Source organism: Kogia breviceps, chromosome 2 (assembly GCF_026419965.1).
Source record: "Kogia breviceps isolate mKogBre1 chromosome 2, mKogBre1 haplotype 1, whole genome shotgun sequence".
Lineage (NCBI taxonomy): Eukaryota > Metazoa > Chordata > Mammalia > Artiodactyla > Physeteridae > Kogia > Kogia breviceps.
The window spans coordinates 183,471,091-183,492,751 of NC_081311.1; the positions used below are offsets into that span (position 1 = coordinate 183,471,091).

The following is a 21,661-nucleotide window of genomic DNA, read 5'->3' on the forward strand; positions in this document are numbered from 1 at the left end:
AGAGGCGCTTAGCTCAAACTGAGGAAGGTCAGAGAAGTCTTACAAAAGGCCATAGAAGCTAAACTTGGAGGAGCTACAGCCCTGAAGAGAAATGTGTATTTCACAGAAACAAGGGAGTGGTCAGCTCGTGAAGAGTAAATACAGCAGTGGCTGCGAATGAAACGGTTAGTGGGAGAGTGTAGAGTGAGAAGCGGACGAAGGACCAATAGTGAAAGACCCCAAACCACCCCAGCCCTCCAAGACGTCATCTGTCCTTGCCTTCGCCGGCCCTTTCGCCCTTCGTGGAGGAACGCCCGCGCCCAGCGGAAACCATCCAGCTCCCAGCCTAACACAACAGGAGGGGCGGGGCTCGACTCTTCCGGGACGTTCCCCCACCCCTCAGGGACTGCGCGGGACGTGCCCGCCCTGCGCGACGACGTCAGCGCGCCCGCGCGCGCCAGGGGAGGAGTGGGAGCTGCGGGCCGGGAGGCGCTGACGCTCCGGTAACCCGCGCTGGGCAGTGGGGAGGAAGGGGCGGGACAGCGAGTCCCCCCAGAGTGCGGGGTCGCAGTTTGTACCCGGAGCGGGAACCCTAGAGGAGCTCAGCATCGCTTCCTCTCCCAGCAGGCCCCGTCCGGTCCGGCGATGGAGTTTCCGGACCTTGGGGCTCACTGTTCGGAGCCGAGCTGTCAGCGCTTGGGTGAGGGGGTGAGGGGCGGAGCAGGCGGGAGGCGGGGCCGGGCGGAGACGGGCTTGGAACTGCTAGTGGCGGGAAGGGTGGGCTCCCGGGCTGGAAGTGCCCAAGGGGGGCGGGGCTCGAGGTTGGGGCGGGGTTTAGGAGATAGTGGACTAGGTCAGGGGTGCAGTTCACTGCGAGTACGGCGGCGTTTTCGTTCCCCTGAGTGGAAGGCTTGAGTGAGCGGGAACTAGGTCGAGGTCCCCCTGGACCTGCAGTCCAACCCACTTCCTGCAGATTTTCTGCCGCTCAAGTGCGACGCCTGCTCGGGCATCTTTTGCGCAGACCACGTGGCATACGCCCAGCATCACTGTGGATCTGCTTACCAAAAGGTGAGGGGGCGGTCTGAGGGCGAAAGGGGGCGGATGGAAGATGGCATGCAGAATCTCTGGAACCCCTCTGCCTCCCATTTCCTCTTACTGTCTTTCTGAGGCTCAGTGCTGGGAACATTGTTTCCTTTTGCGTTTATCTGGGGCATGTCCAGGTTTTCAGGACCAGAAATTTGGCTGGTTTGGGAGTAGGCCACAGACCGACCCCTGCTCCCTGACTGTAGGATATCCAGGTACCTGTATGCCCACTCTGTAATGTGCCTGTTCCTGTGGCCAGAGGGGAGCCCCCTGACCGTGCTGTTGGGGAACACATTGACGGAGACTGCCGCTCGGATCCAGCTCAGCAAAAACGTAAGGTAAGCGTTGGAGGGGTTAACCATGGTCACCTGGGACTACAGATGCCTGGAAGCCTGTACAACTGTTAGGATGGGGTTGAAAGGGGATCAGAGTCTCAGCAGAGACAATCCTCCCTACTCCACCTCAGATCTTCACCAATAAGTGTGAACGCTCTGGCTGCCGGCAGCGGGAAATGATGAAACTGACCTGCGACCACTGTGGCCGAAATTTCTGCATCAAGCACCGTCACCCACTGGACCATGATTGCTCTGGGGAGGGGCACCCCACAAGTAGGGCAGGGTAATTGCAACCAAGTCCTCTACTTGCCTTTGGGACCCTCCCATCCTTTTGAAACTGACTCAACCTCTGTCATAATAGTTGGGAAGCGTCAACCTGTCCCCTTTGGCTAGGGAGTCTTTTCATTTCCTTTGGAAGTGCATGTTTTCCAGACCTTGTGGAGGAGTTCCCCTCCAGACTTCCTTGGTCAGGCCAGGGAGGAACATGCAAGCTGACCATGCCTGGAGGCATGCCAAGAGTGTCTCTTCCCTACAGACTGGCTGCCATCTCCAGAGCACAAAGCCTAGCTTCTTCTACAAAGACCATCCCCAGCCCAAACCAGACCTCGCCTTCATCTACCTCTGCCAGCAGGTAGGCCTGCCTGTTTCTCCTCTTCCTTTTTTCCCTTCACATCTCTGACCTCAACCTCTTGAATGTCTGCCATAGAGCCACAACTCAGTCTCCATCCCGGACAGCTTCTCCAGTGATTGCTTTGCAAAATGGCTTGGTGAGTTGGGCAAAGGTCAGATGGACAGAAGCAAACCCACAGAGAGTAAAATCCAAGGCAGCTGGTCTTATTTTTCCTTTTGCAGAGTGAGGATGAGGCTCTGCAACGAGCCCTGGAACTGTCCCTGGCAGAGACCAAACCCCAGGTCCCAAGGTACCTTCTCTCTGGTGAAATAGGGTGGGACGTGGGCAAGGGCTCAGTTTGGAGGGAGGTAGTTGGGACCACTCTCGTCCAATGCAGGGTAACTGTTAGGAACCTGGGCTCAAAATTAAGCTTTTGAACTAGAGTATGTGACCTTTGACAAGTTCTTTAACCCATTAGAGTCTTAATGCCCTCTATAAAATGGGGACAGTACTAATACCTTATAGAACCCTACCTATGAAAATTGAGATAATACTCAGAAGTGCTCAGCACAGTGATGCCTAACAGATGAGATGCTCACATTTTAGATACTGTCATCCTGCTTAAGCTGTTCCTCCCTCCCCTCCCAGTTCTCAGGAGGAAGAAGACTTAGCTTTAGCACAAGCACTATCAGCCAGCGAGGCAGAATACCGACAGCGGCAGGTATGAGGACGGGGTAGAGACAGGCCCTGCGCTGGGAGGAAGTAAGGAGTTTACAGGGGGTTGGGGGGTTTTCTTTCAAGTAGTAGAGTTTTGGAATGGTGGTTATCCTTGTGTTTTCAATATGACTCCAGCCCATGCTGAGGTCTGCAGTGAGGACTGTTCCCCTCATTTCCTTGATGTCGAACCCTGTCTTCCTCTCCTTCCCCTCCCCTTGCTCCAGGCTCAGAGCCGCAGCTTGAAGCCGTCCAACTGCAACCTGTGCTAGGGCCTTGGGCTTGGGGAGGGAGGCTCAGCTGAGGAGGACTGTGGCCCTCGCATCTCTAGGGTCCACAGGGAGAGGAGGCCTGGAGCAGCCTAGAGTGAAGATGAGGAGGAGTGACGTGGAGGCCGCCTGCAGGGAGCATAAGGAGAAACAGCTTGTGGAGCTGAGCCTACAGATGGCTCTGCTGGCCTCTCCAGCTGCATGGGAGAGAACAGCTCTGTACTGTTCCCTGGCTGGGCCCTGGCCAGACCCTACGTGGCCCCCTGCACCTTGACACCCCCCCCCGTATACTGGGGCTTCCCCCACGTGTAGGGGGCTGGGGGGGGCTAGAAAGAATAAAGAATCTTGGCAGTCAGTAAGACACCAAAGTGGTGTGTTTCTTTCTCCTCTCCAACCAAAAACAGAAGAGTCCTGTCAAGAATGTTCACCTGATCTAAGGGTGGAGGCCCGCTGCAATCCCCCACACCAGAAAGTCACAGTGATCCCAGCACAGTCCACACTTTTATTTCCCCCAAAAGTGCTTTTTTGAAAGGCTCCTTTCCTTCACTATAGCTAGCACCAAGACCAGGATGAAACATGGCAGGGAAGAGGGATAAAGTGTTTCCCTCAGTTATCCTTTGGGAGGGAAGGATACTTTTGTCACCATGCCTTAGTCTGGGGCTTGGTGTCTTCAGAGACTTCTTGTCCCTGCTGCTGCAGCTGCCACATGTCAGCATACACCCCGCCTCGGGACAACAGAGCCTCGTGCCTGGGGCAAGGAGAAAAACATAAGTCCCAACCAACTATCAGTTTTACCCCAAGAGTCCTCACCACTAGTCTATGAGATGACAGAGAACTGGCGAGGGAGATCCGTCCAGAAAGCCCTGGGATTCCACAATCTTTTCCTGGGGCCCTCAATTCAGAGGCCCTTCCCTATTCATCCTGCTGTGTCCCTTACCGTCCTCTCTCCACAATGCAGCCATCCTTGATGACGAGGATCTGGTCAGCACTAACCACAGTGGAGAGCCTGAGAGGTCAGAGATCAGTCACCTACCACACCACCAGTGTGGGCCCCGCTGCCTGCTGCCCGACCCGTACCTGTGTGCCACCACGATGGTGGTGCGGTTGGCGCAGACTTTGGCCAGAGAAGCCTGGATGGCCCTCTCATTAGGTGTATCCAGCGCGGATGTTGCCTACAAAGAGGGACTGGGTAAAACTGCCCCTGCCACCCAAATCCCCAGTGGGAGGAGGATGCAAGCTGCTGGCCAAAGCCTCAGGAATCAAAAAGAACCTGTTTTGTGCTTGAAAACTGCAAGGTGTTTCTGTGAAACATGGATTTGTGCTAGCTCTCCGAGATGGAGACGGTGCCCAGCAGGAATGGCTGGGGCACAGGTGGGGGAGGAAGGAGGGGAGAAGGCACTCAGGGCCCTCACCTCGTCCAGCAGAACAATGTCTGGAGCCTTGAGAATGGTGCGAGCGATGGCGACACGCTGCTTCTCCCCACCGCTCAGCTTCAGTCCCCGCTCACCCACCTGCGTGTCGTACCCTGTGGAAATTGCCCACCTCCCTCAAATCACAGTAATAAACTTGTTTTCTGTGACCAGATGGGCAAGGAAGAGGTGAGGTGGAACCGAGGTCAGAGGGAGTAACACGACTGAACGGGGCAGGAGGGGGACTCTGCAGGGGAGGCTCACCTTCAGGGAAAGCCATAATGGTGTCGTGGATGCCTGCAGCCTGAGCCGCAGCCTTCACCTCATCGTTCCCAGCTGTGATGCGGCCGTAGCGGATATTGTTGGCAATGGTGTCATTGAAGAGGACAGTGTCCTGGGGCACGACTCCAATGTGAGACCGGAGGGAGACCTGGGTCACCTGGGGCCAAAAGACCATATGCTCTGGCCTGTGAGACCCACCCAGGCCTGGAAGGTAGGATGGGATGGTGGGAAGCACATGGGATGAGAGGCCCTGCGTGAGAATCCTGCCTCCACCTCCCCAAACCCTAGCTGTGCGGGCAAATCACTTAACCTCTCTGAGTCTGTTTCCCCATCGATAAAGAGAAAATACACTTTCTCTCCCTGCCTCCCTGGGTTGCTGCAGATCTTTGTGCCTCATACAGCACCATACCACTCATTCTCATGACTACTTTCCTTATGTAGGTCATCTGCTGCCAGAAAGGCTGAGGTCTCCTGGTCCAGCTTTCTGCAGGGGTGACAGCTCCTCCTCCACTCCCTGGATGCCCAGCACCCGCCATTCTTTCACACACAGGCCTCTATATTACAGTCTTCTCCCAAGCATCCTTACCTGTGAAATGTTCTGCCCATCTATTCGGATGCAGCCAGAGCTGATGTCATAGAAGCGAAACAGCAGGCGCAAAACTGTGCTCTTCCCTGCTCCTGATGGGCCCACCTGTTGCATGAGAAACAAAGGGAAAACATTCTAAGGCCCATCGGTTTTTAAATCTTTCTCTCCGAGAGGCCACCAGTGTCCATGGAGGCTGCTACATTCACTCCAGTAACCTGGCATGACAGGGCTAACTCCACAGCCTTGGTCCCAAGCTACCACGGGCACTAGAATAAGGGAAGCTCAGGGGCTTCCCTGGTGGCGCAGTGGTTAAGAATCCACCTGCCAATGCAGGGGACACAGGTTCGAGCCCCGGTCCTGGAAGATCCCACATGCCACGGAGCAACTAAGCCTGTGTGCCACACTACTGAGCCTGTGCTCTAGAGCCCGCGAGCCGCAACTACTGAGCCCGTGTATCACAACCACTGAAGCCCACGTGCCTAGAGCCCATGCTCTGCAACGAAAAGCCACCAAAATGAGAAGCCCGCGCACCACAACAAAGAGTAGCCCCCGTTCGCCACAACTAGAGAAAGCCTGCACGCAGCAATGAAGACCCAACACAGCCAAAAATAAATAAATAAATAAATAAATAAATAGAATAAGGGAAGCTCAAGGAGTCTGGGCCAACTGGCTGGGTCTCCTCTCACCAGGGCCAGTGTCTGTCCAGGCATCACGGTGAAGGACACATCCTGCAGGGTCTCCCGCCTGCAAAGAAGGGTGGGCATGCTCAGCAGGCCTGCCGCACTGCCAGGGGCCCCCTCCAACACTAGAGCCACTACTGGGCCCTGCCCCTCTCTTGCTCAGGCTCTCTTCCCAGGTAGTGATGGGCTGAGAAGCAGGGAGGAGGGGCAGGAAGGCAGTGTGTAAATGGACACCAGAAAAGGGGGCTGGGGGACAGTGAAAGGGGAGGGGCTCACCCATCGGTGTAGCTGAAGTGCACATTCTCAAACTCAATCTGGCCCCTCTGAAAGTGAAGGGGCCCTGCTCCAGGAAGGTCCTTCACCTGGGAGAGTGCCACCAATGCGTGCCATTACAGGCCTGGTATTCTCCAGACACAAAAAAACACCACGCAGGCTCCCGCTCCCTACAAACCCGGCTCCTGTCTTCTCACTCACTTCCGTCTCCTCTTTTAGCAGGTCAAACATGTTCTCCATGTCAATGAAGTTGGTCTGGATCATCCTGCAAGAAGAATGCTGGCTGGAGCTCCTCTGAGGAGCTGGAGAAATAACAGTGCACCCTGAACAGGTGAGGGCCAGGGTCAGGTTACCTGTAGTAGGTGCCAAACCAGTTGAGGGGCATGTACAGCTGGATGATGTAAGTGCCAAACAGCACAAAGTCCCCAACCTGTGGACATCAAGGGAAGAGGACAGCGTCACAGGAGGCCTGCGGGCTCTCACCCTGCCCACTGGCTATCACCCTGCCTGCTTCCCACCCAGGAACCTGGTGGCCTAAACAAAGACCCCGGTCCCCTCATCCCCAGGCCCAGCACAATTCCCTCACCTGTAGCTTCTGCTCACTGACAAAATATGCACAAAGCAGGGAGCCAGAGAGGAGCCCAAGTCCAATCACCAGGTTCTGGGTCTGATTTAGTAAAACCAGTGAAGCACTTGACTTCCACTCCAAACCCTGGGGCCATGACATGAGAGGAAGAAATATCACACACATGCTGACAGTCACCAAACCCCAACCTGGCCCTGGGCACCTTCAATCTCACAGCCCAAATTTTACTCCTCTCTGTCCTGGCAGTTCCACAAGGCCAGGCTGTTGCTCTCAGTAGCCCTCAAACTAGCATCCTCACCTGATATTTGATGATGGCCTCGCGATAGCGTTCCACTTCGTAACTCTCCGCATTGTAATACTTCACCTGATGAATTCAAACCACTGCTGTTCCACGCGGTCACAGCTTTCAGCTCAATTCCCCATCCCTCCTCCCTAATTGTAAACAGCACACCTCGCACCCCCCGGCTGCTTATCAGCCCCGACGGTCCCAGGCACACTCTTCCACATCTCCGAGCCTCACAACACTGCCACCAAGGCCTCCGTTACCGTCTCGAAGTTTAGCAAAGAGTCCACAGCCCGTGCCCGGGTAGCGTTCTCCTGTGTGTTCATAGCACGTCGAAACTTCGTTCTCCACTCAGTGACCACAATGGTCAGGGCTAGAGAGTGACAGGAGGAGGGAGAGGGAGAAGAAGAGAGCGAGACATCACTCCCAGCAGCGGAGACCATGTGCACGTCCGCTGCCGGTCACATGCGCACTAACCCTGTGCTGCAGCCCAGGGACCCAGATGCCAAAGGGGAGGGAGTCTTAAGCTCCCTGAGGGAAGGGGCTGTGTCCCAAGACCTCATTGCAGGCTGCATAAAGCCTGTGTGAAAACGGCTGTGGTGAACAAATGAACGCAAGCTGCGTCCTGTTACAAAAATGAGGTTCGTCCTTGACTCGCATCCACGGCGGGCACCTAATGTGACCGGGATGCCCTTCCCCAGGCCTCCCTCCACCCAGGGTGAGCTGACGTTCCCTCAGCAGAGGAGGCTCACCCGTCACGTTGGGGAGCAGCAGGCTACGTGGGTCCACTGATCCACAGCCTCCCAAAGCTGGGTCACCTGAGTGGGGGCAGGGCTCACGCCCAAGGGAGTCCGTGGATAGTTCAGGGAGGTGGTTTCACCAAGCAGCACTCACCGAGGTAAAGACTCATGCACAGGAACACAATAAGGCCAAACCAGGCGTTGAAGAACATGCTGAAGTAGATGATGCCAATGATGATGTCGGCCAGCGTGGGGATGATGTTGAACACCAGGTAGCTAAGAGGTAAAGTCAAGCAACGAACAAAGGTTTAAGGGCTCGGAGCCAGCAACTCTCCCTAGGGGGTTTCAGCGTAGTGTTTTGTTTTCAACAGCAACAGACTGGAATAAAGCTAAATGCCCCTTAAGAGGTAGATGGCGAAATAAACCATAGGATGCCCAAATTATAGAATGCTCTGGATCAATTATAATGAATGAGGATGAGGAAGATCTTCATGTGTGGGTTTAGAATACATCTCCCCAACATTTTGATAATAAGGCCATTCTGAGAATGACATCTACGTCATGACACCATTCATTTTAGGAAAAACCTCCACGATACCACATTAGTTCTGTGAGTCTGCACGTATATATGTAAAATTACACACAAAAAAGCAGAACTCAACATGCTGAATGGAGTCAAAACCTCTGGAGAAGTGAGCGGAATTCAAAAGAGATTTGCTCTCTGTTTTCTTTATTTGAATTATTACGAGAGCACGTGTACATTAATTTTACAATTTCAAAAAAAGGGGACAGAGGAGCAGCTCTTCAAGCTGGGTCGGTTCTCCTGACAGCCCCTCCACCCCTGCTTCTCCAGACCCGCCCTCCCACACTTCCTTTCCATTGGCTTGGCACCTGAGCAGCCCCGTGACACTGGATGTGCCCCGGTCCACGATCCGCAGCACCTCCCCTGTGCGGCGCCCCAGGTGCCAGCGCAGCGAGAGCTCGTGCAGGTGGGAGAAGAGGCGCAGCTCCACCTGCCGTGAGGTGAACTGCTGCACCCGGATCCATAGGAACGTGCGCAGGTTGCTCACGAAGCCTGGGGGAAGCCAGGGGAGGCCTTGGTAGGGCTGAGAAGCCTAATGACGTCATCCCAGCAGCAAGATGTGAAAGGTCTGAGAGCACCAAGGGGCCTGGGGGAGGGACGCCTGTGGGAGAAGGGAGAGGGGCCAATACCAACCAAGGTGAGAGCAGGGTCCCTCATACCTGTACTGCCGGTGCCACCCCCCTGGAGGAACTTGAGGAAGACGTAGATGATGACAGTCCAGACCAAGGAGCTCCAAGGTGCCTTCTGGGTCAGCAAGTTCACTATGGAGAAAATGAGTCCGAGCCCACTTATGGACCCTACAACCCTCTTCAGGAGAAACTGCCCCAGGAATCAGCCACAGCCTCTTTCTGACCACCCAGCTCCCAACTCTGTCCCATTTCCCTAGGCTAGGCCCCTGCACCAACCAGGCCAATGAAAGACCAGAGTGCTGAGCTGACAACCCTTCTCCCCCTCACCTATGTCTCTATAGAAGATGGGGACCAACACGTTCAGTCCCCGTTCCAGCCCCATGAGCCCCAGGCAGATGAGCACAACAAACTGCAGAGCTGGACTCCCCCGAGGCCACAGGTAGCCACTCAGTAGGCGGAGTTTCCTGCCAAGGTCTTGCCAGGTAGACCGTGGTGGCCCCTCTGTTGACTGAACCTAGGATGGTGAAACCCATGAGGGAGGAAAGCTCAGAAATCAAAATGAAGTGCACTAGCCAGAAACCCCCTAGGGAAAATGTACAGGATTACAGCTCCCCGGTAATGGTAACAGCCCAACAAGCAATCCCTGATAGGGTGAGAAACGCTAACAGGGCACAAACTGAGATTTAGGAAAGAAAAGGGTTTTTATGGTGGGAAGAAATGATGACAGAGAATGGAATTAAGATAGATCCGAAGTTTCAGAAACTGAGGTGTACCTGGCTCCTGACTACATCTTGATCCTCTTCATTGACCCGCAAGGTGTAAGACTGGGGACGAAGTCCAGGGGCCCAGAGCCCCAGGACAAAAAGCCCTCCAGAGACCACATACCGCAGCACCCACAGGCTAAACTGAACCTAGAATTAAACATATGTGGGGAGACTATCAACGAGGGACAGAATCCCACTGTTACTACTTATAACACATCTGCGTGCGGACTGGGGTAGGGCACACACCCAGGTCCTCCTCAGGGGCCAGGCATCTAATAGGCTGTAAAAAAAAATCCACAGTGACTCAGCACAGCCACTCCCCACCAGCTGGCTATCAGCTCCCAGCAGCGCTGGCCCCTCCTTTCTTCCCTTTCTTAGAGGCATTCGAAAGCATGGAGCCAGTGTGACCAGACATGCCATCTTTCTTCCCAGCACCCGCTACCCACGCTTCCCCTCCCCCCACGAGGTCACTCACCTGCTGGCTCAAGTTCGCCCTTGCCCACCACCACTGTGGGCTGTTCCAAGACATGAGGGCCAAGTTCTCGGCTGCAAAAGCCACAGTCCAGAGGAGCAGGAGACCCGGGCTGTGCGTGAACTTGATCCAGACGCCCATTGCTAGCTTCTGCCGTGCCTGGCTCCGTTCCACCACGAGCTGCCCCAGGCCACAGGCGCTGGCCACAGTCCCCAATACAGAAGCCAGCAATAGGTAGCCTGGCAGTGGGGCACCCTGGGCAGCGCCCACCCGGCCAACCAGGCCGGCTAGGGGCAGCGCCACCTGAAGTGTGGCCAGAAGCAGCTGCAGCACGTAGGGAGCTACGCGAGGGCCGGCCGCCCAAGACACCGCGTCAGCGCCACCTGGCCGCTCCAGACGTTTGCAGGGAAGAGCCGGCACCAAGGCCAGAGCCCCCAGGCCCACCAGCGTCGAGGGTACAAGCGTGAAGAAGAAGCAGGGGCTGAGGCCACCCTTCGCCCAGACCGGACCCGCGGGTCCTTCGGCCTCACAGTAGTTGCCCACAGTCACCATGGCAATGCGTGGCCGCCGGCCGAGGCTGAGGGGACTGAGGGACGGGAGAACTGGACCGGCCGCTCGGGGCGGGGCGCGGAATCCCGGGTATCTCGGGTCATGGAGCCTCGGGGCGCTAAGCCGCGGGGGGCGCGGGGCAGGGACGAATGTGGACCCGGCCACACCACTCACTCGCTTCGCGCACGCGCCGCCGCCACGCACTCACGCCGGGCACGTACACTGTCTCCGCCGTCCGCCCCTAGCTCGCGGTCGGGGACCCTCCGGCCAAGTCGGGGCCCACAGGAATGTTCAGCCTCCGCCTCCAGCCGCTCTCTTCCGCAGCAGCCCCGCCCACCAGGGCCGCTCCCAGCCCCTACCCAGGGCCCCATTGGCCGAGTGTCTCCGAAGGGGCGGGGGAATGGTGCACGCTGAGGAAGGCAAAATAGACCAGCGGAGTCGGCACGGTCACGTGCTCAGGGCGGGAAATCTGACCGCATGTCCTGTCGGAGTCCTTGACCTCCACGGAACCAGGGATCGGAAGCTGCCCTCTGCTCGCCCAGTAGGTCGGTATATCCAAGCGATCGCATTGGCCAGCTTTCCCACAGGGCCGACCCGGTCCCCAGCCACCTGGGTGGTTCACACACACGCCACACCCCGCTTGCCTCCAGAACCTTGGCCACTCGAGACAACAAGCCGCGACCTGGTCAAAATCCCTTCTTTATTAAGGGTTGTCAAGCTGTACACGGTCCCCACCCCCACTCCGCTGTAAGTTCGGGCAGCGCAGTTCACCGCTCACCGGCAGCGGACCGCAGCTGGCTGAGGGGTGGGGCGGAGGGAAGGAGCTGGGTCCCAGCATGCAATGCGGCAGCCCAAAGCGAAGCCGTCCTGTCGCCCCTCCATCCCCCTCTAGGGACAGTGGGATGCAGGCCAGAGCTTTCTTGCTGGTAGGCAGCCAGTCGAGGGCACGCTTCCAGCCCTGTCCATCCCATGTGCAGGTGGTGGTGGGGTACAATAAGCAGCAATAGGGGCCAGGAAGGCCTCAGTCTCCCGGGGGGCCCATCTTAAAAGTTGGAGAGGGCAGCAAAGAATTTCCATCCTGCTCCTGCAATTTAGAAACTTCCTTCTTAGTGTCAAAAGAGAGCATGAGGGGAGCTAGGAGCTAAAGCCTCCACACCAAGACAAAGCAAAAGCTGAACAGAAGGGGAACAAGCGAACAGAACAGGAGCAAGTGGCACACATGCCAGTGATGTGCAGGAAGCAGGGGAGAGGTGAGCAGGCTGCAGCACTGGGAGAGAACTGGGGGTGAGGTAAGGGCCACAGCCTGAGCTGCTCATGTGTTCAGGGTGCGGGGAGGGAGGCTGCAGAGGTTGAGGGTCCAGGCCCCACCTCCCCACTCCACAGTTGGCACAGGTTCTCCCTGCTTGGCAGCTTCTGTGGTGGGCAGTCCTCTGGAGACTTGCAGGGGTGGGTGCAAAGGTGGCAGTACTGGGGCTGGGCTGGGGACCAGTTTCTAGCACCACACTCTGAGCCAAGGGGTGTCCTGGGAATGAGGCTAGAGTCCTGTGTGCCCTGGTTCCTAGGCCCCCAATCTCTCTCCTGGGGCTGTGGCGAGCCCAGCATTGGCACCTTCCTTGGCCAGGCACAGACACACAAACACCACACGAGTGGAGCCAGGCAACACTCAGAGGAGCCCTCCATGGCAGGCGGATGGGATGGCAGGGCAACGGTGGCCTCCATCCTGGGGCATAGGGACCCTCCTCAGCCTCGTCTATACCTGTGGAGAGAAAAGGGTTGGTAATGGAGTTAGTCTTCAGCTATCTGCTTACACGACAGAAGCCTGGAGATAAAGGAAACAGAAGACTTGATTCTTGGGGAGGTAAGCAAAGGAAAAATCAAGTCCTGGATTTCACAGCAGGTGAGGGAAGAAAAGGAAGTGTACTTTGGTGGGGAAGTTGCAGTATCTCTGCCCGAGAGGCCCACCTCCCTTCACATGAGAAGCTTTGACCTCAGCCTGGAAGTTACTGCTTCTGGCAGTTGTTTTTGGGTTTTGACACCCTTACCTTGTGCACCTGAGGGGGAAGCTCATCCTCTGAGCCCTCTTCGGGCACAGGCTCTGGGTGCCTTGATGCTGACTGCCCATCTTCAGCCCATCCTCCAAGGGGCAGCCGAGAGAAGTGAGAGGGAGCCCGGGGCACTGTTCCAGGATCTAAAGATACAAGTAAATACTCTTAGAATGAACACAAACAGGAGCGACGAGAAGGGTTCTGGGGCTTTCTGGGGTAGGTGGAGGTGCGGGGGAGGGATTAGTCTCCTTGGTTCTGGTCCCTCTGACTTCTTCCGTCCCCTAGAGGCCCCAGAAGGACCACCCTTCCCTGAAGACTCTGTGTCCTTCCCAGTGGATACCTGTGATGCCTCCGTAGCGCCTCTGGAAGCCCCCATGCAGGGCAGTGGTCTCAGGAGCTCCAGGCCGGGATGTAGCACAGGGGTAGCTGGCGGAGCGGGGGATAGGCTGGGGGCCCCGGGCACCCTCTCCCCCCTCTTCGGGGGCACTCTCCCCACTCTCGTCACTCTCCCGGCGGTGCCACACATGCCGCTCAGGTTCAGCCTGGGCCTGTTGCTTGTGGAGCTGAGAAGTGGGGGATTCATTAGTTGGGGACAGAAGAATATCTGTCTGAAACAGCTATCGTCCACCATGGTATCGGCCAGTTCCCATTTATACTGCCTCACCTAGAGTCACTGACCCAGAGTATCTGATGTGTTAATAATGTGTAACATACACATGATATCTTACAGGTTAAATTCTCAGCAGATCCCTGGAACAAGCCTGTGCGTAGATTGTAATAGCTCTCATTTTCCTCAGTCATTTGATTCTGGAACAAATTGGTTGTGAATCTAAGTGCCAGGAACTCTTAGGTGCTAGGGATACAGCAGTGAACAAAATAGACAAAAATTCCAACTCCTGTGGGGCTTATATACTTGGGGGAAGTGGGGAAGGATAGATAATAAACAAATAAATAAGGGAAAAATACAATGTCCCATGGTGCTAAATGCTATGGAGAGAAAAACAGAACAGGAAGGTTCAGGAGGGTAGGCAAGGGAGGCTTTTACTCAGGGTGGCCAGAGGTGGTCTCATGGGGAAAGAAAGAGCATACCTGAATGAGCAGGAGGGAGCCCTGTGGATATGTCAGGGAAGTAGATTCTTGGCAGGGGAAACCACAAGTGCGGAAAAGCCCTGGGTGAAAGTAAGCTAGGCTAAAAAGGATAGGAAGAGGATATATGTGGGAATGGAGGTTGCAGAGCAGGTAAATGGCAGAGAAGAGATTTGAACCCAGGTCTTGCTTCACATCTAAAACCCTCTATTCTGTTTTCAGCTGCCACCTTGGTTCTAAGACCCTGCCCCTTCCAGCCCACTCACCTGGTGCATATAGAGGGCATGCAGGCTCATCTCAGTGGATGCATATTCCGACAGCACCAGGCTCTGCAGCTGTCCTTCCCACACACTGCTCCCGGAGCTGGCTGTCCTGGCATCCACCCTGCCCCCCAGCACAGACAGCAGTCATCAACATTTCTGAGACCCACACAAATTGCTGGGGGCTACTGCCATGCCCTCCTCTCATAGCCCACCTCTACTCACCCAGAGCCTGTCATGGTGCTGGGAGCCCGGCCTGTGGGAGCCTGACCAGGCTGCAGAGGGGAGAAGGAGCGCAGGGCAGAGGCGACTTCAGCCCTGTGCCTGGAGCCCTGCAGGTCTCTGGGCAGTGGGGGGCCCCGGCAGGATGAGCCGGCTACCACATTTGCAATAAGGCTCAGTGGCTATGAAAGAAAAGGGTGGGTAGAAAGGGCATAGGGAGGCCTCTGAGTCCCCCAGTATTCTGCACATTAGGACCCAGTGGCACAGACTGGACAGAAGGAAACTGACCCGGCAGGCCCTTCCGCCCCACGCCCACGTCCCATGTCCCAGCTCCTGGAGTCCACTCTTCCTGTCATCTCCCAGTCCCTAGGAACGCACCTCAGACTCAGATTGTAAGGATTGGATGGACGTAAAGAGGGCATTTTCCGGGAGCAGACCCCCTTGGGCAAGGCCTGCAGCTGCTCCGTCCCGCTGAACTTGCTCCTTGAGGAAACCTAGGAAGGCCGTGCTCTCACGTGGTGGCTGCCAGCCAGGATTGGTGATGGCAAAGTGCATGAGTGACAACTCTGTCTTCCCATCCTCGGCTTGCTGGTACACTGAGGCCTCCGTCTGCCCACCGGATAGCCACTGCACAAGGGAGGCTGCAGTGAGCAGGACTGTCCCCTTACAGGAACCTTTTTTGTACCTTTCCTGCTAGTGGGGAGGCCTTGCCTCTGGAGGACAGAGACCACAATGCACTGCTGTATCTTGTCCAGGGGCCCTGGTGCCCACCCCACGAGTGGCCACATGCCAGGCTAGCTGCTTGGTTTGTGCCTTTCGGGGAGCTTGGCCAAGGGTGCAAGTTTAAGGTTATAATCGAGCCCAGGCTCCTGTTTACAAAGCAGTGTGTGCCCTGGTACAGGGTTGCCCCAAGGCAAGGCTGCCTTTTTGTGATCTGTTGACTCAGAAGGGTGCCTGTTTGCAGTTTGCCCAAAGACACTGTATATGCCAGCATCACCTCTGGCCAACTGCCCCCCTCCTTTCCTAATACCTGGGGGTGCCCATGCTGGCGAACATCCATCTGAGCGAAGGAGCAGGTATCTCCAACACCAACGACCTCCACGGTGAAATTGCGGAAGAAGTCTATAATCTCCAGGGCCCGTGGGCGCAGGCAGAAGATGAGGATGAGGGGTGTGACAATGGGGCTCAGTAACTCCTCCAAGATGAACACCTAAAAGGGAAGGGATCAGGGTCACAAGAGAGCAGGAGGGAGCCCAGCCCTCGCCACCAGGCTATCAGCCAGTCTCTAGCAGGCCCTAACTCCAACTCCACTCACTGCCTTGTACTGGAAGAGCTGGGCAAACTCGTCCCGGGTCTGCGAGCGGTGGGCATTACCCTGCCAGTGGTCAGGCATGTAGTGGATGTGAGCGAGGATCACGCGGAGGAGCTGCTCAGGGCAGAACACCATGTGCTGGTCCGGAATAAAGGACCTAGTGGGATCAGGGCCATGGTGAGACATAAGCCCCCAGGGATGCCGGTGGGCTTGCTCCCACCTGCTCCCCTGGCCCACCTGCACACGGTCACGGTGACCCCCAGGAGCGTGACAGTGGTTAGGACATGTTCCACAGCCAACACATCTTCGTCGTAGATGGTGAGGGCAATAAGCACGGCCAGGATGGAGCCAGCAAAGAAGGCGCAGTTCTTGGCCAGCAGTGTCAGCAGAGGTGACAAGAAGCAATTCATGTACTTGGATGCGGGCTTGTAGCCTCGGTTGAGGCGGGACTGTAGCTCGTGCTCCAGCTCGTTGAAGTGGCGGAGGTAGCAGCGGCCATAGAGCGACCAGCAACGTGCTCCCAGGGCCCCCGGCTCCCGCTTCAGCACCTCGGCGTAACTGAAAAAGGCATAGAGGATCTGCCAGATGAGGATGAGGGGGCACAGCAGGAAGTTGGCGATGCCAATCCACAGGATGCGGTTGCTGAGACGCTGGGCCAGCTCAAGCCGTTGTCCCCCACGTTTGTACTCAGCCTTGAGGCTCCATTCATTGAGAAACAGAGAGCCAGGTCCCCAAAAGAGGATCAGCTCGAAGTTGTACTTGAGGCCCCGAGTGAAGAAGACAACCTCCCCGAGACCGGGCAGGCGGAAGCGCAGAGGCAGGAGGGATTTGTTAACCAGTGCCACCATGTAATTCTGGAAACGGAGGATGCGGTGGTAGATGTCCAGCTCTGTTAGCTCACGCTTGTGGATGCAGATCTGGTGCTCTTTCTGGGTCTGCACAATCCGGGCCTGGACTTCTTGCCACGTACAGTATGGAAGCGCAGACTATGGGGTGGGGAAGAGACGAGGGATGGAAGGTGGGGTTGTTGCCTCGGCCCCTTGCCCTGCATGAGCTGTGAGGCTCAGGGGTCCTCTGAGTGGAGCCTTTAGCCGGAAGCTCCTTGATCTACCAAGGACGGGTGAGGCTGCCCGATGCCCAGGAATACAACCCCCCCCCTACCACCACTTCCCAAGCTGCAGAAGACGTCCTGGCCTGTGGTTGTAACTGCCCAACTTCCCAGTCTCACCATGGGGATGCGCAGAGCATGCAGGTAGAAGGAGTGGATCTCCCAGTAGCAGCAAATGTTATAGATGAACTTGATGAGCCGGTGAACCCAGAAGACACCAGCAATGACAAGGATGGTGATAAGGGAGCCATTTTCCTGAATCCTGGTGGGGAAAAGAAGGGGAGGAGGAGTGGCCCTTGAGGAGCCCTGGCAGACATGCTGCTGTCCTAAAGGATTTGGAGGGGCTGAGCCTGAGCCTGTCTTCTGGGGAATGTTACTGCCTCACACTCCACTCCATTCCCCACCTGCTAGCTGAACAACAGGCTCTGGTGCCCTCTGAACTGCAGCACTTACCTGGCACTACAGACTTGGGCAGGCAAAAAGGCATCTGGCAGAGTAACCTTGACAGGCTCGGTAGGGTGAAGACTGTGGTTCACCATCTTGTTGGCAAAAAGGATGTCGTAGTCCACACAGCTGACCAGGAAGGTGGTGAACGCAACCACAAAGAGGAACTGCCTGGGGAGTTGGGAAGAGAGGGCGCAGTCCGAGAGTCAGAGAGAGACCAGCGAAGTAACATGGGAAAAAGGAAGAGTCTGGAAGCCCCAGACCAAGACTAGCGAGCAGCCTCTGGGGAAATGGGCTGGAGAACTCCCTGTGGGCTCTCTCTACTGCTTGGGCCCCGGGGACCCAAGCCAGCTCCTACTTTTTGCTCTTAGCTTCAGGCACCACAGAATCAGCCTGCTTTTCTACCTCATAGTAATCTCTGCCGCTACTCGCTGGACTCTTTCAAAGGTCTTAAATTGTGGTCTGTGGTCTCCAGTAACTGATTTCCTTTTGAGATGGTAGTTAGAAGCCCTTTGCCGATTTGAACTCTTTGCTTACGGAGGGAAGGTTTCCCAACCCCTTGACATTTGGCAAAGCCACATGGCTTCTTCCTCCTAGCAGGCTCTCTACTCAGCAACAGGCCTAAGGTGCAACCAAGGCAGAACAGAGACATTCTTCTCAATTAAGTGGCTGGCATCTCTGATACCTCCTGCCTGAACCATGCCCATTCCACTGGAGCTCTGATGAAATGGTCAAGTCTGACTTCTCTCTGTGGAAGAGATAGGACTTGGAAAGCTTTCCTTATAAGCGAGATTTTAAAAGATAAGGCTGGGGCTTCCCTGGTGGTGCAGTGGTTGAAAGTCCGCCTGCCAATGCAGGGGACACGGGTTCCGGTCCGGGAGGATCCCACATGCCGCGGAGTGGCTGGGCCCGCGAGCCATGGCCGCTGGGCCTGCGCGTCCGGAGCCTGTGCTCCGCAGCAGGAGAGGCCGCAACAGTGAGAGGCCCGCGTACCATAAAAAAAAAAAAAAAAAAGAAAGATAAATCTGTAAAACAGTGTCACACCCAGTCCTTAAACTATAAATGTTTGCAGAGTTTTGAGCTAGGACTGACTTGCATTGGTGGTTTGGGCCAGGCGTTGAGCTCAAAGAGGGGAAACACTGAAATGTATTCCTTCACCACATCGTCCATCCCTTCTTATACTTACATGAGCTCAAAGATCTCCCCGATGAGCATACAAGTGAAGCCATTCTTCTGGTGTAGATTATAAACGTGTAATTGTTAAGAAAAAGTGGTCTGTATAGACAGCAATTAAGAGCACAGGGACTTCCCTGGTGGCGCAGTGGTTAAGAATCTGCCTACCAATGCAGGGGACATGAGTTCGATCCCTGGTCCGGGAAGATCCCACATGGAACTAAGCCCGTGCGCCACAACTACTGAGCCTCCGCTCTAGAGCCCATGAGCCACAACTACTGAAGGCCACGCTCCTAGAGCCTGTGCTCCACAACAAGAGAAGCCACCACAATGAGAAGTGCATGCAACACAACAAAGAGTAGACCCTGGTTGCCACAACTAGAGAAAGCCCGTGCAGAAATGAAGACCCAACACGGCATTAAAAAAATTAAAACATTTAAAAAAAAAAAAAGTACAGACTTTGGTGTCACATACCTGAGCTGAAGTGCTGGCTCTCTGACTTTCAAGCTGTGTGACTTTGGCCAAATTACTTAACCTCCCTAAGCTTTTGTCTGTAGTGGTGTGTTGGGAATAATAGCACCTGCCTCATAGGATTATTAGGTCTGAGATAGTGCATATAAAGTATTTAACACAGAACTGACACAGAATAAGTCATATGACATTAATTATTATGGTTATTAGCATACCATCAAAAAGGAGAATCACCCTTAGAGAGGTTCCTTATAAACTAACACTACAAAATGCAAGGCACATAGCTCTTGATAAATGTGAGGTATCATTATTTATAATGATCATTATTTCTCTACCCTCTTTCAGGCTCAAGGTGACTGAAAAGGATTAGAACCATACCCACACTGACTTCTCATCAGGGGCCTGGCTTAGAGAGGGGCTAAAGGTCCCAGAGCTCCAGCACAGAGACACAAAGGATATTCGAGAGAAGAAGAGATCGAGGTTTTCGATGTGGTGCCAAGGTGCTGTGGGTACAGGAGCAGAGACGTCAGAGCCCTGAAGAAGTGGAAGCCCCTGCTCCCTCAGTGTTCCTCCACCAATTCTCCCCCCAAACCCCAGCTCTGGCCGTCATGTCCAAGAACTCACACTTGCTCCCCTCAGGGACATGCACCAACAGGTCCTCCTCCCCGGGGGGTGAATCGCTGTAGGAGGCCTCTAGGCGCTGGTATTCAGTGTCAAACTGCGCCATCACCACCGCCCCCTGTCCACCTTGTCCACCTGTGGGTAATGAGGAAGGAGAGACCCAGGTTCAGACCCCTGGTGCTGTTCATCTTCTCCCTTGCCTACTAGACCAGAAATGAGTGAGGAGGAATCCTGGGTTTAGTCTCCACTACCAGTCTTCTTGGATCAAAGGCAGAGAAAGAGCAGTAACCCAAGGAGAGCAGCAAGCTCAGGGCTTGGGAGGCCCTCACTGACCAATGAGGTCAGTCATTCCCAGAGCCTTTATTGAGTGTCTACCGAGGCCTTGCTGGCCTGAAGGCAGATTCTGGCCCTGTAGGAGGTCTGCTTCATCTTCTATTCACTGGAGAGAAGGGGTCCTCCCCCTCCCCTCCTAGAGAAACCTTGGTCTCCCAAGAGACTAGCAGTTTGGAAGCACTTTGTAAACAGAGGTTTGAGATAAGCACATGGCCCTACCAGCTCCATGGGCAGTGTCTGCTCCACTCCAGCCCTCGATGCCCTGGCTCTTCAGCTGCTGGAGGAGAAGGTGTCAGGCCCCGGAGAGTGGGGAGTGGGAACAGAAATAAACCCAACCCTACCACCACCACCCTCATGCCCCACACTCAGGGGCGGCCAAGCAAGGGGCAGGGAGGCTGCAGTGGGAAACAGCACCCTTCCAGCCTAGGGCTATGAGTACTTCCTCTGGTTGTATTATACACGGCCACTCATTCAACTCTAGGGTCCCAAGAAGTGGCTTAATGAACCTGTGGAGACTGAGTCTGTACAGGACTGGACTGTTTCTCCATTGCCCCACTTCAGCCTCAGAAATTAGATGGACCGTTCAGGGTCCACAAAGCCCCCAACCCAAAAGCCAAGAAGAGAGTCTTTTCTAAAGAGGACCTTTCTGGTCAACTCCTTCCCTTGCTTCCCTATACCCAAAGGACCAGCAGGCAGGCAAAGTTCCTGGATGGGATATACTGATTGGGTCAGTGTAGACCCAGATCCTGGGTAAACTGTGGGCTGCCTTGGTCCTGGAGCCAGTCAGTGCACACCCCGAGGCTGTGGAGCCCTGCCCAGCCAGGCCCCGGTGGGATTCCCTGGGTTAGTGAGAACCCTGGGTCCTAAGCTGACCAAGCCCTCAGGGAACTCACCACTTACTGGGTCAGTGTAGACCCAGGGCCCATAGAGCCCCTGCCATTCGGGCCTGGGCTCAGGGGTTCCTGCGAACGTTGGAGGAATCGATCCAGTCCGACAGCCGATACCCGCAGGTGGGCTGGGTTGCCTCCCTACAGCCAGCTGCCACGACCCGAGCCCAGCGCGTCCCCAGATCGCCCGGCCCCCGGCCAAGGGCTCGGCTCCCAACAGCGGACAAACCTGCGCGCGGCCCCGTCGCTCGCGCGCGTCCCCGTCCGCGCGCCCCCGCTATCAAAACATTCCGGCTGCGCGCCCCCGCCCCGCCCGCGGATCCCCTTCCCCCGTTATTCGCCGCGAGCTCACTTAGGGCTCCGAGGGCACCCCTAGCCAGGCCCGACCCGGGCCGTGAGATTTCGGTATTCGGTCTCGCGTTTCACCTCAGGGACGGTGACCCGGGTGATTCCAGGGGCTCCGTCGGCTCCACTGGGCTCAGCCCGACCCGGAGCAGTAGGCCCGGCGTCTGCCACTCACTGTCACCCGCAGTTAGCCTGACCAATGAACATGGTAGGTGGAGACACGACGGCCAATCTCGGCGTCTGGGGCGGAACTAAAGGCTAGAGGCAGGCCCTGGAAGTCAGGGGACCAATTGTGCACTCTACGTGGGGCGGGGTTCAGGTGCGGGAGACGCCTTTTGTCCTCTTCGCTGCCCCGTAGTGACGAGATTGTTGTGCTTTTGCAGAAATCCGTGCTTCGAACTGTAGACGGCTGTGTGGCTCCGCTCCCCGGGACCTTTGGGGCAGCTTCTGAGGGCGGGGATGAGTTCACGCGGTTTAGTCACTGCTGGAGGTCGTCGCACGGGTAATGAGCGGTTGGTTAAGGAACCT

At 55.9% G+C, this 21,661-nt stretch overlaps 3 protein-coding genes across 40 annotated transcripts; 1 reads left to right on the forward strand and 2 right to left on the reverse strand.

Moving 5' to 3' along the window:
• The first annotated feature begins 256 nt into the window (after positions 1-256).
• ZFAND2B (zinc finger AN1-type containing 2B) lies at positions 257-3,358 on the forward strand. Of its 11 annotated transcripts, none has more exons than XM_059055562.2 (10): positions 257-482; positions 607-679; positions 953-1,047; positions 1,269-1,400; positions 1,529-1,680; positions 1,933-2,028; positions 2,104-2,164; positions 2,250-2,317; positions 2,656-2,728; positions 2,949-3,358. In XM_059055562.2, the coding sequence occupies exons 2-10, from the start codon at positions 625-627 to the stop codon at positions 2,991-2,993; spliced, it is 777 nt and encodes a 258-aa protein (XP_058911545.1). In that variant the 5' UTR covers positions 257-482; positions 607-624; the 3' UTR covers positions 2,994-3,358. The 11 variants fall into 11 exon arrangements, with proteins under 11 accessions (XP_058911545.1, XP_066883032.1, XP_066883031.1 ...); XM_059055563.2 differs by having other exon boundaries at positions 405-482; positions 604-679; XM_067026928.1 differs by having other exon boundaries at positions 405-482; positions 604-679; positions 3,053-3,358.
• Positions 3,359-3,472: 114 nt separating this feature from the next.
• ABCB6 (ATP binding cassette subfamily B member 6 (LAN blood group)) lies at positions 3,473-11,246 on the reverse strand. 3 transcript variants are annotated; one of them, XM_067026918.1, is made up of 20 exons: positions 11,048-11,156; positions 10,281-10,476; positions 9,815-9,952; positions 9,369-9,555; positions 9,072-9,173; positions 8,721-8,904; positions 7,984-8,105; positions 7,353-7,462; positions 7,105-7,170; positions 6,807-6,932; positions 6,574-6,650; positions 6,422-6,485; positions 6,224-6,309; positions 5,954-6,011; positions 5,268-5,372; positions 4,664-4,838; positions 4,403-4,515; positions 4,068-4,162; positions 3,928-3,996; positions 3,473-3,738 (listed from the first exon to the last, which is right to left on the reverse strand). In XM_067026918.1, exons 2-20 carry the CDS (start codon positions 10,416-10,418, stop codon positions 3,630-3,632), a joined length of 2,124 nt encoding a protein of 707 aa, XP_066883019.1. In that variant the 5' UTR covers positions 10,419-10,476; positions 11,048-11,156; the 3' UTR covers positions 3,473-3,629. The 3 variants fall into 3 exon arrangements, 2 of the variants coding, with proteins under 2 accessions (XP_066883019.1, XP_058911535.1); XM_059055552.2 differs by having other exon boundaries at positions 10,281-11,246; XR_010839212.1 differs by lacking the exon at positions 4,403-4,515 and having other exon boundaries at positions 10,281-11,154.
• A 261-nt stretch (positions 11,247-11,507) lies between these two features.
• On the reverse strand, positions 11,508-21,337 carry ATG9A (autophagy related 9A). 26 transcript variants are annotated; one of them, XM_067026909.1, is made up of 16 exons: positions 21,215-21,327; positions 20,121-20,178; positions 19,572-19,703; positions 19,407-19,450; positions 18,490-18,554; positions 17,313-17,474; positions 16,980-17,121; positions 15,989-16,737; positions 15,755-15,908; positions 15,470-15,649; positions 14,818-15,066; positions 14,443-14,621; positions 14,224-14,341; positions 13,212-13,434; positions 12,869-13,014; positions 11,508-12,582 (listed from the first exon to the last, which is right to left on the reverse strand). In XM_067026909.1, exons 3-16 carry the CDS (start codon positions 19,672-19,674, stop codon positions 12,577-12,579), a joined length of 2,520 nt encoding a protein of 839 aa, XP_066883010.1. In that variant the 5' UTR covers positions 19,675-19,703; positions 20,121-20,178; positions 21,215-21,327; the 3' UTR covers positions 11,508-12,576. The 26 variants fall into 26 exon arrangements, with proteins under 26 accessions (XP_066883010.1, XP_058911531.1, XP_066883007.1 ...); XM_059055548.2 differs by having other exon boundaries at positions 21,141-21,327; XM_067026906.1 differs by having other exon boundaries at positions 20,121-20,175; positions 21,141-21,311.
• Positions 21,338-21,661: the final 324 nt, after the last annotated feature.